This window comes from Heterodontus francisci, chromosome 2 (genome assembly GCF_036365525.1).
Source record: "Heterodontus francisci isolate sHetFra1 chromosome 2, sHetFra1.hap1, whole genome shotgun sequence".
NCBI classification, from domain to species: domain Eukaryota; kingdom Metazoa; phylum Chordata; class Chondrichthyes; order Heterodontiformes; family Heterodontidae; genus Heterodontus; species Heterodontus francisci.
Window position 1 is genome coordinate 206,925,105 of NC_090372.1, and position 14,938 is coordinate 206,940,042.

Below are 14,938 nucleotides of genomic sequence, written 5' to 3' on the forward strand. Positions count from 1 at the left end.
TGGACTGAAACGTGCCACCTCTGGGAAGCTGGTTCAGATTGCAGTTTTCAAGTGGGAAAGCCTTAATTGGTATGGAGATGAGTTTCCTGTCTCTTAGTTTGAAAATGGCAGTGGGTCAGACCAAGTGTGGGGCGGGCTCATGTAGACTTCCACAGCAGCCATCACTGAGGGAAGCAAGATGTCACAGGGGAGCTGGAGGCCAACACTAGAGGCAGGGCAGACCCTCGCTTCATGGATGCCCACCTTGATCTAATGCTGCAGACTGTGAAGGAGAGGAGAGAGGTCCTCTTCTGAGAGGGTGGCAGGAGGCCAGCTTGTCATGCAGCAGGGGCACTAATCTGTTCAGTGTAATCCCCCACTCCCCTCTTCCTCCTCCTCGCTTACCTCCTGCTCCTCCCCCAATGAGCTGTCTCCTTCCAAGGCCCCACTGTCCTGAAGGTCCACACCTCTCTGGAGGGCCATCTTATGGAGAGCGCAGCAGACCACCACAATGACCGAGACCCTTGCAGGATGAAATACTCTCCACTAGCCTGGATGAGTGCAGCTCCAACAACACTCAAGAAACTTGCCCGCTTGATTGGCACCCCACCCACCACCATCAACATTCACTCCTTCCACCACTGGCGTACAGTGGCAACAGTGTGTATCATGTCGTAGATGCACTGCAGCAACTTGCCAAGCCTCCTTCAACAGCACCTTCCAAACCTGTGACCTTTACCACCTATGAGGACAAGGGCAGCAGATGTATGGGAACAGCACCACCTTCAAGTTCCCCTCCAAGTCACACATTATCCTGACTTGGAACGATATCACTGTTCCTTCATTATCGCTGGGTCATAAACTTGGAACTGCTTCACCACATGGACTGCAGCAGTTCAAGAAGGGCAATTAGGGATGGCCAACGATGCTCAGATCCCAAGAAAGAATGAAGAAAAAAAAAGTATTGGAGGGTGGCACCCAACCATCCAGGTACCAAAATCACATCCTCACAAACCTGATAGCCTGCTCAATGGTTGGCCTACTGAGCAGTTGGCATTGGTTATTTCACCTCGGTGCCTCTGTCTGGGGCTCCTGTAGAGGGTTCAGTAGCCATTGCTTCAAGGGATTTCCCTTTTCCCCTTGGATCGAGCCATGTATTTTGGGAGATGGAGTGAAGGACTGAGGCAATCTGGACTGGCGGAGGATGAAGGAGTCAAAGCAGCTGACACATGGAGGAAGCTCTTGTTGTGGTTGCGGACCATTTGGATGTTGAGGGATTGGAAGCCCTTCCTGTTGATGGATCTCACAGGCTGGTCGCTGGGTGCCTTGATGGCCACATGGTACAATCGATGATTCCCTGCACCTGAAGGAATCCATCAGTGTCAAACCCCAATGTCCTCTGTACCAGCACAGGCCCATCTGTGTCAAAGTGGATGTAGTCCCTGCTCTCCTGAATATGACATCTGTGACCTGTCTGATGGCCTAATGAGCTGCTGACTGCAAGATGCCACATAGGGTCACAGCTGATCCCTGGAACGACCCGGTTGCATAAAAGTTCACAGTGCCTGCGACCTTGATGGTTGCAGGTAGGGTACCGCCATGAGGGCTGAGAGGCATCAGGTCATTGTGGATCAGAGCACACAGGACTGAGACCATCTGCCTAGATAAGGCATGCCTCCAATGGCACTGGTGTTGTCACTTGCAGATAGCTGACACTTAGGCTGTGCACCTGATGTCTTGGGTAGTGCCTTCCTCCCCTTGCAGCTCCCCCGCTGTTTTCCTCTGGCCTCCTGCTGCCCAAAAGGGTACATGTCAGGAACGAATAAAAAAAAATGCTGCATCTCATCCTGGCTGCTCTGCCCCATGTCAGAGCAGCCTGTTGTCACCTGCTGTCTGTCAGCTGGACACTCACCAGGCCTTCCCCTGCCAACCCTAGCTGCCACTGTGATTCCAGTGGGCTCACTTCCCTATCTGGTTTCTTGGCACTCTTCAATGTAACATTTGACTCTTCCAGCTTTAACCATGCCCACTCTAAGACCATCTGAGGCAGCTAAGCTTTACTTGCTGCCTCTGCTTTAATTTAATCAGCCCTCCCATTGCCCTCATGTCCCTCCACAATGCTCACGTCTTCACAATCCTGTCATGTTCCCTGCATGGTGTTTTCCCCGTTCCTAGACTTTAAGAATAGCTCCCTACTCCTGATAAGCCTGTTAATGAGCTGTTTAATGTAAATTTGGCCCCACATGTCATAAGTAGGCTGGGAATGATAAAGTGCACCTCCACAAGCTTTGACAGTGATTTTGGCCTCCTATTAAAATATGGCGAACATCATGTATTTGTTGCAGGGACCACTGGACAGCAATCAATAGTGGGGTGTCTGGCTGATTTCCCCACCTCCCTCACTAGTCCTCAGAAACTAAGCCCAAATTTTACATTGCCCTTGATCGCTAGCACTTTATTGATTTCTGGGACTTTTAATGAAAAAGACCAGTGTACTGAGGCAGAAAATCACACTTGACCTAGTATCATAGAATCATACACCTCGGAAGGAGCCCATTCAGCCTACGGTCCCTGTGCCAGCTCTTTGAAAGGACTGTCCAATCAATCCAACTCTGCCTACTCTTTCCCCATTGCCCTGAAAACCTTTCCTTTTCAATTATACATCCAATTTCCTTTTGAAAGCTACTACTGAATCTGCTTCACTGCCCTTTCAGGTAGTGCATCCCAAATCATAACAACTTGCTTTGTAAAAAAAATGTTTTATGGTTATTTTGTCAATTATCTTAAGTCTGTTTCCTCTGGTCACTGACCCTCTGGTCAATGGAAACGGTTGCTCCTTATTGCCAGAAAATTTAGAAATTGACAGAGTTTTTTCAGGGTGTCCACCGTGCCAAGTCAATGTTGCAACTGTTGCAGATGGTGTTCAGGAAACCATACGGGAAAAATTTAGGGCAGTATTTATTACTGCGTAATCTCATCACCTTTTCATCAGTCCAGCATCAGACTCTTGAGACATGCCAAAGCCTGAAAGGATTCTTAAGGTGGCAGTTTTGAGATCAGTGCTACCTCAGAGCAACATTCGCACCACACAAGTGCCAGACAATGACCATCTTCAACAAGAGAGAATCTCACCATCTCCGCTTGACATTTGTCGGCATTACCATCGCTGAAACCCCCACCATCAACAACCTGGGGGGGTCACCATTGACCAGAAACTGAACTATATTAGTCATATGAATATTGTGGCTACAAGAGAAGGTCAGAGGCTGGGAATTCTGTATTGAGTTACTCACCTTCTGACTGTCCAAAGCCTGTCCACCATGTACAAGGTACAAGTCAGGAATGTGATGAAATACTCTTCACTTGTCTGAATGAGTGCAGCTCCAACAACACACAAGAATCTCAACACCATTCAGAACAAAGCAGCCCACATGATCGGCACCCCATCCACCACCTTAAACATTCACTCCCTCCACCACCGGCACACATTAGCCACTGTGTGTATCATCTACAAGATGCACTGCAGCAACTTGCCAAGGCTCCTTCGACAGCATCTTCCAAATTCCCGACCTCTGCCACCTAAAACAACAAGGGCAGCAGACACATGGGAGCACCACCACCTGCGAGTTCTCCTCCTAGTCATACAGCATCCTGACTTGGAAGTATAGCGTCATTTCTTCACTGTCTCTGGGTCAGAATCCTGGAACTCCCTTCCGAACAGCACTGTTGGTGTGTCTACACCAGATGGACTGCAGCAGTTCAAGATGGCGGCTCACCACCGCCTTCTCAAGGACAATTAGGGATGGACAATAAGTGCTGGCCTTGCCAGCGATGCACACATCCCATGACTGAATAAAAAAAGTATAAATCAGGCAGACATGAGATGTACTGCCAACTAATTTGGATAAATCTTTGCAACACATAGCAACGTTTTTCATTTGAATGTCAACTACTTCAAATCATGACTCCCGCAGCACTGTTGTTATATCTTCTGTTTCACAGAGACTTGTATGAACAGTTCCCGAATCCACAGATATGCCTTCTTCTTGGCGATGCATATATAACTATCCAGCAGGTAAGTCAGAAGGAATGTAACATGTGTACCTATAGATTCTATCCAGTTAGATGCCGAACTTCCTCCACTTTATTTAAAAATCTTCATACTCATTTTAGTGCTGAGGAACAGAAGACTCTGCATTTCAGACACTCATCGAAGAAGTAACGTAACCTAGCTGATGGGGCGGGAAGCCCACAGGATCAGGTGGATCCCAATATTGACTTTAGTGGCAAGTAAAGTTGGGTGAAGTGTAAAACTAGTATTGCAGGCTGTTAGTGTCCAGTGCACAATAACTAACCTTAACCCTACCCCAGTAGGCCCAACGGATCTGGGTTGGTGTTTATGTTCAGCATGAGCCTCCACCCACACTACGTCAACCCATACTTTGAGCAAATCCTTTTATTCCTTTCTCAGTTCGTGTACTCATCTCACTTCCCCTTAAATGTAACTCTAGCTTTCCCTCAAATGCATCATTCTTATTGTATTGTGCAAAGTTAGCACACATTTTTGATCATCTTATGTCGCAGATTCATGAATTGGGTATCTTCCGCAATCGCATAGATTTGATGAGCAGTGAGGGTTGCCAATTCTTTTTTTTTTTTTTTAGAGATACAGCACTGAAACAGGCCCTTCGGCCCACCGAGTCTGTGCCGACCATCAACCACCCACTTATACTAATCCTACACTAATCCCATATCCCTACCACATCCCCACCTGTCCCTATATTTCCCTACCACCTACCGATACTAAGGGCAATTTATAATGGCCAATTAACCTATCAACCTGCAAGTCTTTGGCATGTGGGAGGAAACCGGAGCACCCGGATCTTGTTCACATATTTTCAATATCCTGTAGTCAATTTTGTTGTGTTGTTGCCTTTATGACCTTTCTGGACTGGGAAATTCCTCGGAGCTGCTCCTTCTCACTGGCCTTAATTTGACGGAAGACTGGCGGAAGCACTGGGGTTCATTTTAATCTACCCCGCCAGGTTGCTAACAATCTGATCCTGTCACATTTCCTTCAAGCGAGTTCGGTTTAAAATAACCAACCCACCACTACGCCCACCCAATTATGTACATGAAAGGAGTTTTCACCACACTTCCACAAGGTAACACAGACGGAGCAGGCGCAACTCTGAGAAGTTTCCCAGCCCTGAAATTCCAACATAAGATCAGGAAATTCCTTGAAAGGCTCAGAAATGACTTCAGCAGGTCGTTCTGATGACAACAGTCATTGACCTGAAATGTTAACTCTGTTTCTCACTGCACAGATGCTACCTTACCTGCTGAGTATTTCCAGCTCTTTCTGTTTCTATTTCAGAAGGTCATTATTGTCCATTCCATGTGTTAACAGTAATCAAATATAAAAAAGGAAAGGATTATTAAAGTTATTGTGTAGGAATATCAGTCATTCTATCAACATTTATTTGAAATGGAAGAGAAGGTTGAGGATGAGTACATTTTGTAAATAAAAATGTATTGATTAGGTTCAGAGATCCTGCACTCCCAGCAGAAAGCTGTGCTTAAAGGTAGAAGTGTTCAGAGATAGGCCGCAGGAATTTCCATTTGGGGTTGAGACCCTGACGTCCTGACCCCGCTCTGAGGTGGAAGCAGTCACAGGTCAGTTGGCCCTACTTAGCTGGAAGGCGGGTTTGGTGGCCAATTAGCGGCGGTGCGTGTGGGGAGGAGGCTGGAGTCTGAAACTACGGGCCCAATTTAAAGGCATGACGGTAGCCATATTATGACAGCTATCTTGCAACGTTATGGCAGGCAGAGGGAGGAAAGGCAGAGGCCAGGCAACCATGGTAGGGCTGCCCCACGGTTTTATCAATGTCTGCCTTGAGGTCATGCTGGAGGCTGTGCATAAAGGGCGGCAGGAGAAGGCCACCCAGCCAAACCAAGCAGATCTGGCTGGAGGTAGCAGAACATGTGAACAGCCGTAGTGTTGTTAGGAGGACCTGGGTGCAGTGCCGCAAGAGGTTTAATGACCTCCTTCGTTCTGGCAAATTGAGTGCAGCGTGACACCCAGTTGACAGGCCTCCAGGTCCGCAGCCATTAGCAGACACAACAGCTGAGCAGCTTGAGGGCGCATGGTGCTCCTGAACATGGGGGAAATATGTGCCCAGGGTAATTACTGACCTGACAACGAGGCACAGAGCCCTAGCGCTATTGAGGAGCTGGCAGCACTGATAAATGCAGTTGCTGGAATTGGTGGGAATTTCCTTATCTGTCTCCCTTTTGTCCTTACAGGAGAAGAGGGTGTGAAATGCAAGGGAGAGGGCACGAACAGGAGGAGATGTGCCCCAGATCACCGTCCTGACTGCAATGGAGGAGGCGGCACTGGACATTGCGAGGGTGGCGCCTTGTGATGAAGTGGATGATGGAGAGTTGGGTATACCTGTAGGAGAGGGTGAACAGATATTGAATTCTGTAGATGAAGGGGATGGAGTGCACTCCTCCCAGTGTAACAGAATGCTCAAACTTTAGCAGCATTGGGAACCCTCAGCTCTGCAGAGGGATCTGCTGTCAGAAGCAAGTTCTCATGATCTTCTTCTTATGTCTCCCACGGGGCCAGTTGTGGAGGGGAGCATACCAGTGCTGCTGCATCATTACCAGGGGTCTCAAACAACATGGAAGCCACAGACCCAGCACCGTCACATCATTCAAGTACAGCCTTCACCAGCACAGACACACTCACATCGGTGGGTCCTCGTGTGCAGTTAGAGACGGTGGCACTCGGTGAAGAGCATGTCAGTAGTGAGCAGGAGGAGATGAGAGAGGCAGAGGCAGTTGTGGGCAGTCCCCCATGGAGGATGGAAGGCAGACAGAGCCCTGCTCAGCTGGGTGCAGATGTACCGACTCAACCAAGGCAGCTGTACTTTGACCACATGTTGGAGTTCCCTGAGGTAATGCAGAGTTATGGGCTGAGAATGGAGGATTCCATGTGCACCGCGATGGCTCAGGGTTTTGAACCCATGAGCTCCTCTATTGGTAAGTGGCCAATCTCATGGAGAGCCATATTCAGCAGCACTGAGTGGATGCAGGACCAGCACTCTGACATGCACAGAATGCAAGTAGCCTTGTTCTGATGAAGGGTCACTGACCTGAAATGTTAACTCTGCTTCTCTCTCCACAGATGCTGTCTGACCTGCTGAGTATTTCCAACATTTCTTGTTTTTATTTCAGATTTCCAGCATCTGCAGTATTTTGCTTTTATTATTATGTAAGTCTGGTCAGTGACACTTGATGGTGCAAAGATGCACAGAGTGGATGCCAATTGCACCCCAGCTGGTGGTCTCCTCTAACTAACCAGAACATCATCAAAGGACTGAGGCAGTCACTGATGAGGATGAGGGTGCCATTCCTCATGGGGTGTCATCATCATCATCGCCCTCCTTGGCTCCTCTGACTGAGAGACCATCTATGCAGCAAGGCCCTGTGACAGAGGCTGCCCCTACATTGACACCAGTGCTTCAGCCTCTGGAGATGCCCCCACTGGCAGAGGACAAACATCGTGGGTACCTCAGTCAAAAGAAGACAGACGTGAGCAGGCTGCCTCCACTTCATTCAAGGCCTCAAGGGGAACACAACGTAGAGGTGCCCGAGAGTGAAGGCCACCGTGTCTGTTATTGCACTGAGTGGTTCTCTCAAGTGACTTACGCTTGTGATTGTGTAAATGGTTATTTATTAATTATATTGGAGATGTTGAGTCATGATCCCAGACATATGAGATTCCATTCCTTAATGGCAAAATTGGAGAGGAGGGAGAGGTGGTGAAGGGAAGCAATGGTTTTTGAATGGGAACACTGGGACCACTGGAGAGACGTGTACCACCCATTGACAGTAAGAATGGAACTAATCAAAGTTGTGTGTTTAATGGATGTGTTCTCACAGGCAGAGCTAAGTGAGTGACAGAGTATGCAGTCCTGCTGGATGAGTAGTGCTCAGGTGAAACGTACCTGGATCAGATGTATCCTGATACTGCTTTGACTTCTGAGACGGCCCCTTTTGTTGTGGTCGTAGAACAACTGAACGTTTAAGGAGTAGAAGCCCTTCCTGTTGATGAATCTCACTGGCTGCTCACTTGGTGCTTTGATGACCACATGGGTGCAATTGATGATGCCCTGCACCTGTGGGAATCCAGCGATGGAAGTGAATCCCACTGCCCTTTGTGCCTCCGAGGACCCATCTGTCTGAAATCGTATGCATTGCCCAGCTCTCGCGGCACAGTGGCGCAGTGGTTAGCACCGCAGCCTCGCAGCTCCAGCGACCCGGGTTCAATTCCGGGTACTGCCTGTGTGGAGTTTGCAAGTTCTCCCTGTGCCTGCGTGGGTTTCCTCCGGGTGCTCCGGTTTCCTCACACATTCCAAAGACTTGCAGGTTGATAGGTAAATTGGCCATTAGCAATTGCCCCTAGTATACGTAGGTGGTAGGGAAATATAGGGATAGGTGGGGATGTGGTAGGAATATGGGATTAGTGTAGGATTAGTATAAATGGATGGTTGATGGTCGGCACAGATTCGGTGGGCCGAAGGGCCTGTTTCAGTGCTGTATCTCTTAAAAAAAAAAATAGAGCTTCAGCAAGATGCAATGGTGTGCTGCCGCTTGAGAGACACCGCCAAAGTCTGCTGCTGATCCTTGAAATGAGCCAGAGTGAAGAAGTTCAAGGCCACAGTGACTTTAGCAGCTATTGGCAGGGCATGGTGAGCAGGATGATATAGATGGGCTGGTAAGACGGGCGGAGCTGTGGCAAATGGAATTTAATTATGAGAAGTGTGAGGTGATGCATTTTGGGAGGACTAACAAGGCAAGGGAATATACAATGGATAGTGTGACCCTAGGACGTACAGAGGGTCAGAGGGACCTTGGTGTACTTGTCCATAGATCACTGAAGGCAGCAGCACAGATAGATAAGGTGGTTAGGAAGGCATATGGGATACTTGCCTTTATTAGCTGAGGCATAGAATATAAGAGCAGGGAGGTTATGATGGAGCTGTATAAAACGCTAGTTAGGCCACAGCTGGAGTACCGTGTACAGTTCTAGTCACCACACTATAGAAAGGATGTGATTGCACTGGAGAGAGTGCAGAGGAGATTCACCAGGTTGTTGCCTGGGCTGGAGCATTTCAGCTATGAAGAGAGACTGAAAAGGCTAGGGTTGTTTTCCTTAGAGTAGAGAAGGCTGAGTGGGGACATGATTGAGGTATACAAAATTATGAGGGGCATTGATAGGTTAGATAGGAAGAAACTTTTTCCTTAGTGGAGGGTACAATAACCAGGGGTCATAGATTTAAGGTAAGGGGCAGGAGATTTAGAGGGGATTTGAGGAAAAATTCTTTCACTCAGAGGATGGTTGGAATCTGGAACACACTGCTTGAAGAGGTGGTAGAGGCAGGAACCCTCACAACATTTAAGAAGTATTTAGATGAACACTTAAAACGCCATAGCATACAAGGCTACGGGCCAAGTGCTTGAAAATGGGATTAGAATAGTTAGGTACTTGATGGCCGACACAGACACAATGGGCCAAAGGGCCTGTTTCTGTGCTGTATAACTCTATGACTCTATGTACTGCAAGGCCTGAGGCCTTCCTGAATGAGGCCACAAATCTCAGATACCATCTACCTAGATAGGCGCAGTCTCCTGCAGTACTGATTCTCTGACATGTCCAGTTAGCTTCTTCTTCAGTGGTAAACTCGATGCTGAGGTTATGAGCTTCATTGCCTTCCTGCCCCTCGTTCCTCTGCTCTTCCCTCCTCATACCCAGTGCACTGCATCTGCTCCTGAGGATTTTAACCCTCATTATTACTTGTCCCTATCTCTGAGTACCTTAAACCCATGTCGAGTTGTTGCCTTGCTTGCAGTCAGCTGCATGCACAATGTTTACTGTAACCCCCTTATGGCCCCACAATTGCTGAAGGGTGACAGTCATCTCAACTGACCAAGCACGCACAGAGCACTTGCTCCATAACGCTCCTCAGCTAATGGTAACTGTGTGCCAAAGGATGAGTGCCCCGCTCAGCTGTGCACCCTTTTATGAGCCCTCCTAATTGAATGGCATGGCTCCCCCTGTGTTTCATAAGAACATAAGAAATAGGAACAGGAGTATGTCGTTCAGCCCCTCGAGCCTGCTCCACCATTCAATAAGATTTTTGTGTATTATTCTTTCATGAGATGTGGGCATTGCTGGCAAGGCCAGCATTTGTTGCCCATCCCTAATTGCTCTTAACAACTGAGTGGCTTGCAAGGCCATTTAGAGGGGAGTTAAGAGTCAACCACCTTCTGTGGGTCTGGATTCACATGTCGGCCAGGCCAAGTAGGGACAGCAGATTTCCTTCCTTAAAGGGCATTAGTGAACCAGATGGGTTTTTATGACAATCAATAATAGTGCACAGCACCATTACTGAGACTGGTTTTCAATTCCAGATTTTTATTAATTAATTGAATGAATTTATTTTGAATTTAAATTCCACCAACTGCCATGATGGGATTTGAACCCATGTCCCCAGGGCATTATCTTGGGCCTCTGGAATACTAGCTCAGTAACAGTACCGCTATGCCAGTGTCTCCCACTGATCTGATTGTGGCCTCAATTCCATTTAACCTTGACTCCCTTGTAGATCAAAAATCTGTCTAACTCAGCCTTGAATGAGAGCCATTGCTCTCGGGTAGAGAATTCCAAAGATTAACGACCCTCTGAGAGAAGAAATTCCTCCTCACTTCCATCTTAAATGGGAGGCCCCTTTACTTTGAAACCATGCCTCGTAGTTCTTGATTCCCTCATGAGGGGGAACATCCTCTCAACGTCTACCCTAGTGAACCTTCTCTGAACTGTTTCCAATGCATCCCTCCTTAAATAAGGAGACCAAAACTTTATCAGTACTCTGGGTGTGGTCTCACCAATGCCCTGTACAGTTGCAGCAAGACTTCCCTATTTTAATACTCCATTCCCCTTGCAATAAATGCCAACATTCCATTTACCTTCCTAATTACTTGCTGTACCTGCATGCTAACATTTTATGATTGATGCACAAGGACACCTGGATCCTTCTGTACTGCAGCATTCTGCAGTCTCTCTCCCTGTATGTAAGATTCCGCTTTTCTATTCTTCTTTCCAAAGTGGAAAACCTCACACTTTGCCACATTATACTCCATCTGCCAAATTTTTGCCAGCTCACTTAACTTCCCTATATCCCTTTGCGTCCTCATCACAACTTGCTTTCCCACCTACCTTTGTACTGTCAGCAGATTTGGCTAAAATACACTTGATCCCTTCATATAAGTCATTGATACAGATTATAAATAGTTGAAGCCCTCACACTGATCCCTGTGGCACCCCACTAGTTACAATTTGCCAACCTGAAAATAACGCATTTATTCTGACTCTCTATTTTCTGTTAGAATCATAGAAAGTTTATGGCACAGAAAGAGGCCATTTGGTCAGTTTGCCAATCCTCTATCCATGCTAATGTTACCCCCAACACAATGAGCTCCTATCTTGTGCAGTAACCTTTTATGTGGCACCTTATCGAATGCCTTTTGGAAATCCAAATACATTACATCTACTGGTTCTCCTTTAACAACCCTGCATGTTACATCCTCAATAAACGCTAATAAATTTGTCAAATTCTCCTTTCATACAATCAAGCAGAGTCAACATGGTTTTATTACAATTTTCTGGATGCCCTGCTGCTACTTCCTTAATAATGGATTCCAGCATTTTCCCAATGACAAGATGTTAGGCTAACTGGTCTATAGTTTCCTGCTTTTTGTCTCTCTCCTTTCTTGAATAGGGACATTTGTCTTTGGTTCTTTTGACAATCACCTTAAATCTGTTTCCTCTGGTTCTCAACCCCTCCGCCAAAGGGAACAGTTTATCTCTGTCCACTCTGTCTAGATCCCTCAAGGTTTTGTACACCTCCATCAAATCTCCTCTCAGCCTTTTCTTCTCTAATGAAAACAACCCCAGTTTCTCCTTATCCTTGGAACCATTCTTGTAAATTTTTTCTGTATACTCTCTGAAGCCTTCACATTATTCCTAAAGTGTGGTGCTCAGAATTAGTCACAATACAGCTGTTGAGGTCAGAGCAGTGTTTCATAAAGGTTCATCATACATCCTTGCTGTTGCACTCTGTGCCTCTATTTATCAAGCCCAGGATCCCGTATGCCTTTCTAACCACTTTCCCAACCTGCCCTGCTCCCTTCACCGATTTGTGCAGATATACCCCCAGGTTTCTCTGTTCCTGGACCCCGTTTAGAATTGTACCCTTTATTTTATATCGCCTCCCCACATTCTTCTTACCAAAATGTATCACCACACTTCTCTGCATTAAATTTCATCGGCCACATGTCTGCCCATTCTACCAGCCTGTCTATTTCCTCTTGAAGTCAATCATATTCCTTTTCACAGTTCAGAATACCTCCAAGTTTTGTGTCATCGGCAAATTTTGAAATTGTGCCTTGTACACCCAAATCAAGGTGATTAATATTAATCAAAAAAGCAGTGATCCGAGTAACAACCCCTAGGAACCCCACTATATACCATCCTTCATTCTGAAAAACAACCATCACCACTACTCTCCTGTCACTCAACCAATTTCATATCCATGGCACCACAGAATCATAGAAAACTTAAGGCACAGAAAGAGGTCACTTGGCCCATCGTGTCCATGCTGGCCAAAAAATGATCCACCTATTCTAATCCCACCTTCCAACATTTGGTCCGTAGCCCTGCAGCTTACGGCACTTGAGGTACATATCCAGACTCCTTTTGAATGAATTGAGGGTCTCTGCCTCAACTACCCTTTCAGGCAGTGAGCTCCAGACCATCACCACCCTCTGGGTGAAAAACTTTTTCCTCGTCTCCCCTCTAATTTTTCTACCAATCACTTTTAATCTGTACCCCCTAGTCACTGACCTCTCTGCTAAGGTGAATAGACCCATCACCTCCACTCTATCCAGGCTCCTCAAAATGTTGTACATTTCAATCAGATCTCCCCTCAGTCTTCTCTATTCCAAGGAGAACAACCCCAGCCTATCCAATCTTTCCTCATAGCTGCATTTTTCCAGTCCTGGCAACATCCTCATAAATCTCCTCTTTATCCTCTCCAGTGCAATTACATCCTTTCTGTGAAGAGGTGACCAGAACTGCACACAGTACTCAAGTTGTGGCCTAACCAATGGGTTATACAATTCCAGCATAACCTCCCTGCTCTTGTATTCTATACCTCAGCTAATAAAGGAAAGGATTCTATATGCCTCCTTAACCACCTTATTGACCTGTCCTGCAACCTTCAGGGATCTGTGGACATTCACTCCAAGGTCCCTTACTTCCTCTACACTTCTCAATATTTTCCCATTAATCGTGTATTCCTTTGCCTTGTTTGACCTCCCCAAATGCATCACCTCACACTTCTCCAAGTTAAATTCCATTTGCCACTTTTCTGCCCATCTGATCAGACCATCAATATCTTCCTGCAGCCTACAGCTATCCTCCTTGCAGTCGACCACATGGCTAACCTTTGTGTCATCTGCAAACTTCTTGATCACGCCCCTTACATTTACGTCCAAATCGTTAATATACACCACAAAAAGCAGGGGACCCAGTACTGAGCCCTGTGGAATGCCACTGGAAACAGCTCTCCAGTCGCTAAAACACCCATCAATAATTACTCTTTGTTTCCTGCCACTGAGCCAATTTTGTATCCACCTTGCTGCATTTCCCTGGATCCAATGGGATTTTATTTTTTTAACCTGTCTGCCATGTGGGACTTTGTCAACAGCCTTGCTAAAATCCATGTAGGCCACATCAACTGCACTACCCTCATCTACCTTCCTTGTTACTTCTTCAAATCAAGTTGGTCAAACAAGATCTTCTCTTAACAAATCCATGCTGACTATCCTTGATTAACCTGTGCCTTTCTAAGTGACAGTTTATCCTGTCTCTCAATAGATTCCAATAATTTACCCACTACTGAGATTAGACTGACTGGCCCGTAATTATTCAGTCTATCCTTCGCTCCCTTTTTAAACAGAGGTACAACATTAGCAGTTCTCCAATCCTCCAGCACCACACCTGTATCCAGTGAGGACTGGAAAATGATGGTCAGACCCTCTGCTATTTCCTCTCTTGCTTGTTTTAACAGCCTAGGATACATTTCATCTGGCCCTGCTGATTTATCAACTTTCAAGGATGCTAATCCCATTAATACCTCCTTTCTCCCTATGTTTATCACATCCAATACTTCACACAGTTCCTGCTTAACTACAATAACTGCATCGTCCCCCTCTTTTGTGAAGACAGACGGAAAGTATTCATTAAGAACCATAAAAATATCTTCCATTCTTACACATGGGTTATCTTTTAGGTATTTTATGGGCCCTACTTTCTCCTTAGTTATCCTCTTACTCTTAATGTATCGATAAAAACATCTTTGGGTTCAGCTTGAATTTGCTTGCCAATATTCTTTCATGCCCTCTCTTTGCTTTCCTGATTTCCTTTTTGATTTCACCCCTCCACTCTCTATACTCCTCTCGGCTTTCTGTAATATTGAGTTCTTGGTGTTAGATATAAGCTTTCCTTTTCTGCCTTATCTTACCCTGCAGGCTGCTTGACATCCAGGAGGCTCTAGATTTGGCCGCCTCACCCTTTTTCTTTTTGGGAACATGTTTACCCTGAACCCCTTGAATCTCCCCTTTGAATGCCTCCCATTGTGCCTTTTATCCATGGGCCTCAACTTTGCTGTCACGCCTGTTATTTGGCTCTTTATCAAATGCCTTTTGGAAGACCAAATATGCCAATACCAGATACTTGCCTTTGCTAACTTCATGAGCAGCCATGGGGTCAGCTTCCACATGTTGCCAATGGCAACCAACTCTACCTCTCCATCGACTCTGTCGATCT

At 46.4% G+C, this 14,938-nt stretch overlaps 1 protein-coding gene across 1 annotated transcript in view; it reads left to right on the plus strand.

Moving 5' to 3' along the window:
* Positions 1–14,938, plus strand: part of LOC137380250 (tetratricopeptide repeat protein 21B-like) — a 173,307-nt gene that overhangs the window by 106,651 nt on the left and 51,718 nt on the right. Inside the window, exon 17 of the mRNA XM_068052110.1 lies at positions 3,982–4,054. Within this exon, the coding sequence (XP_067908211.1) occupies positions 3,982–4,054 (73 nt within the window). The remainder of the gene's footprint in view (positions 1–3,981; positions 4,055–14,938) is intronic.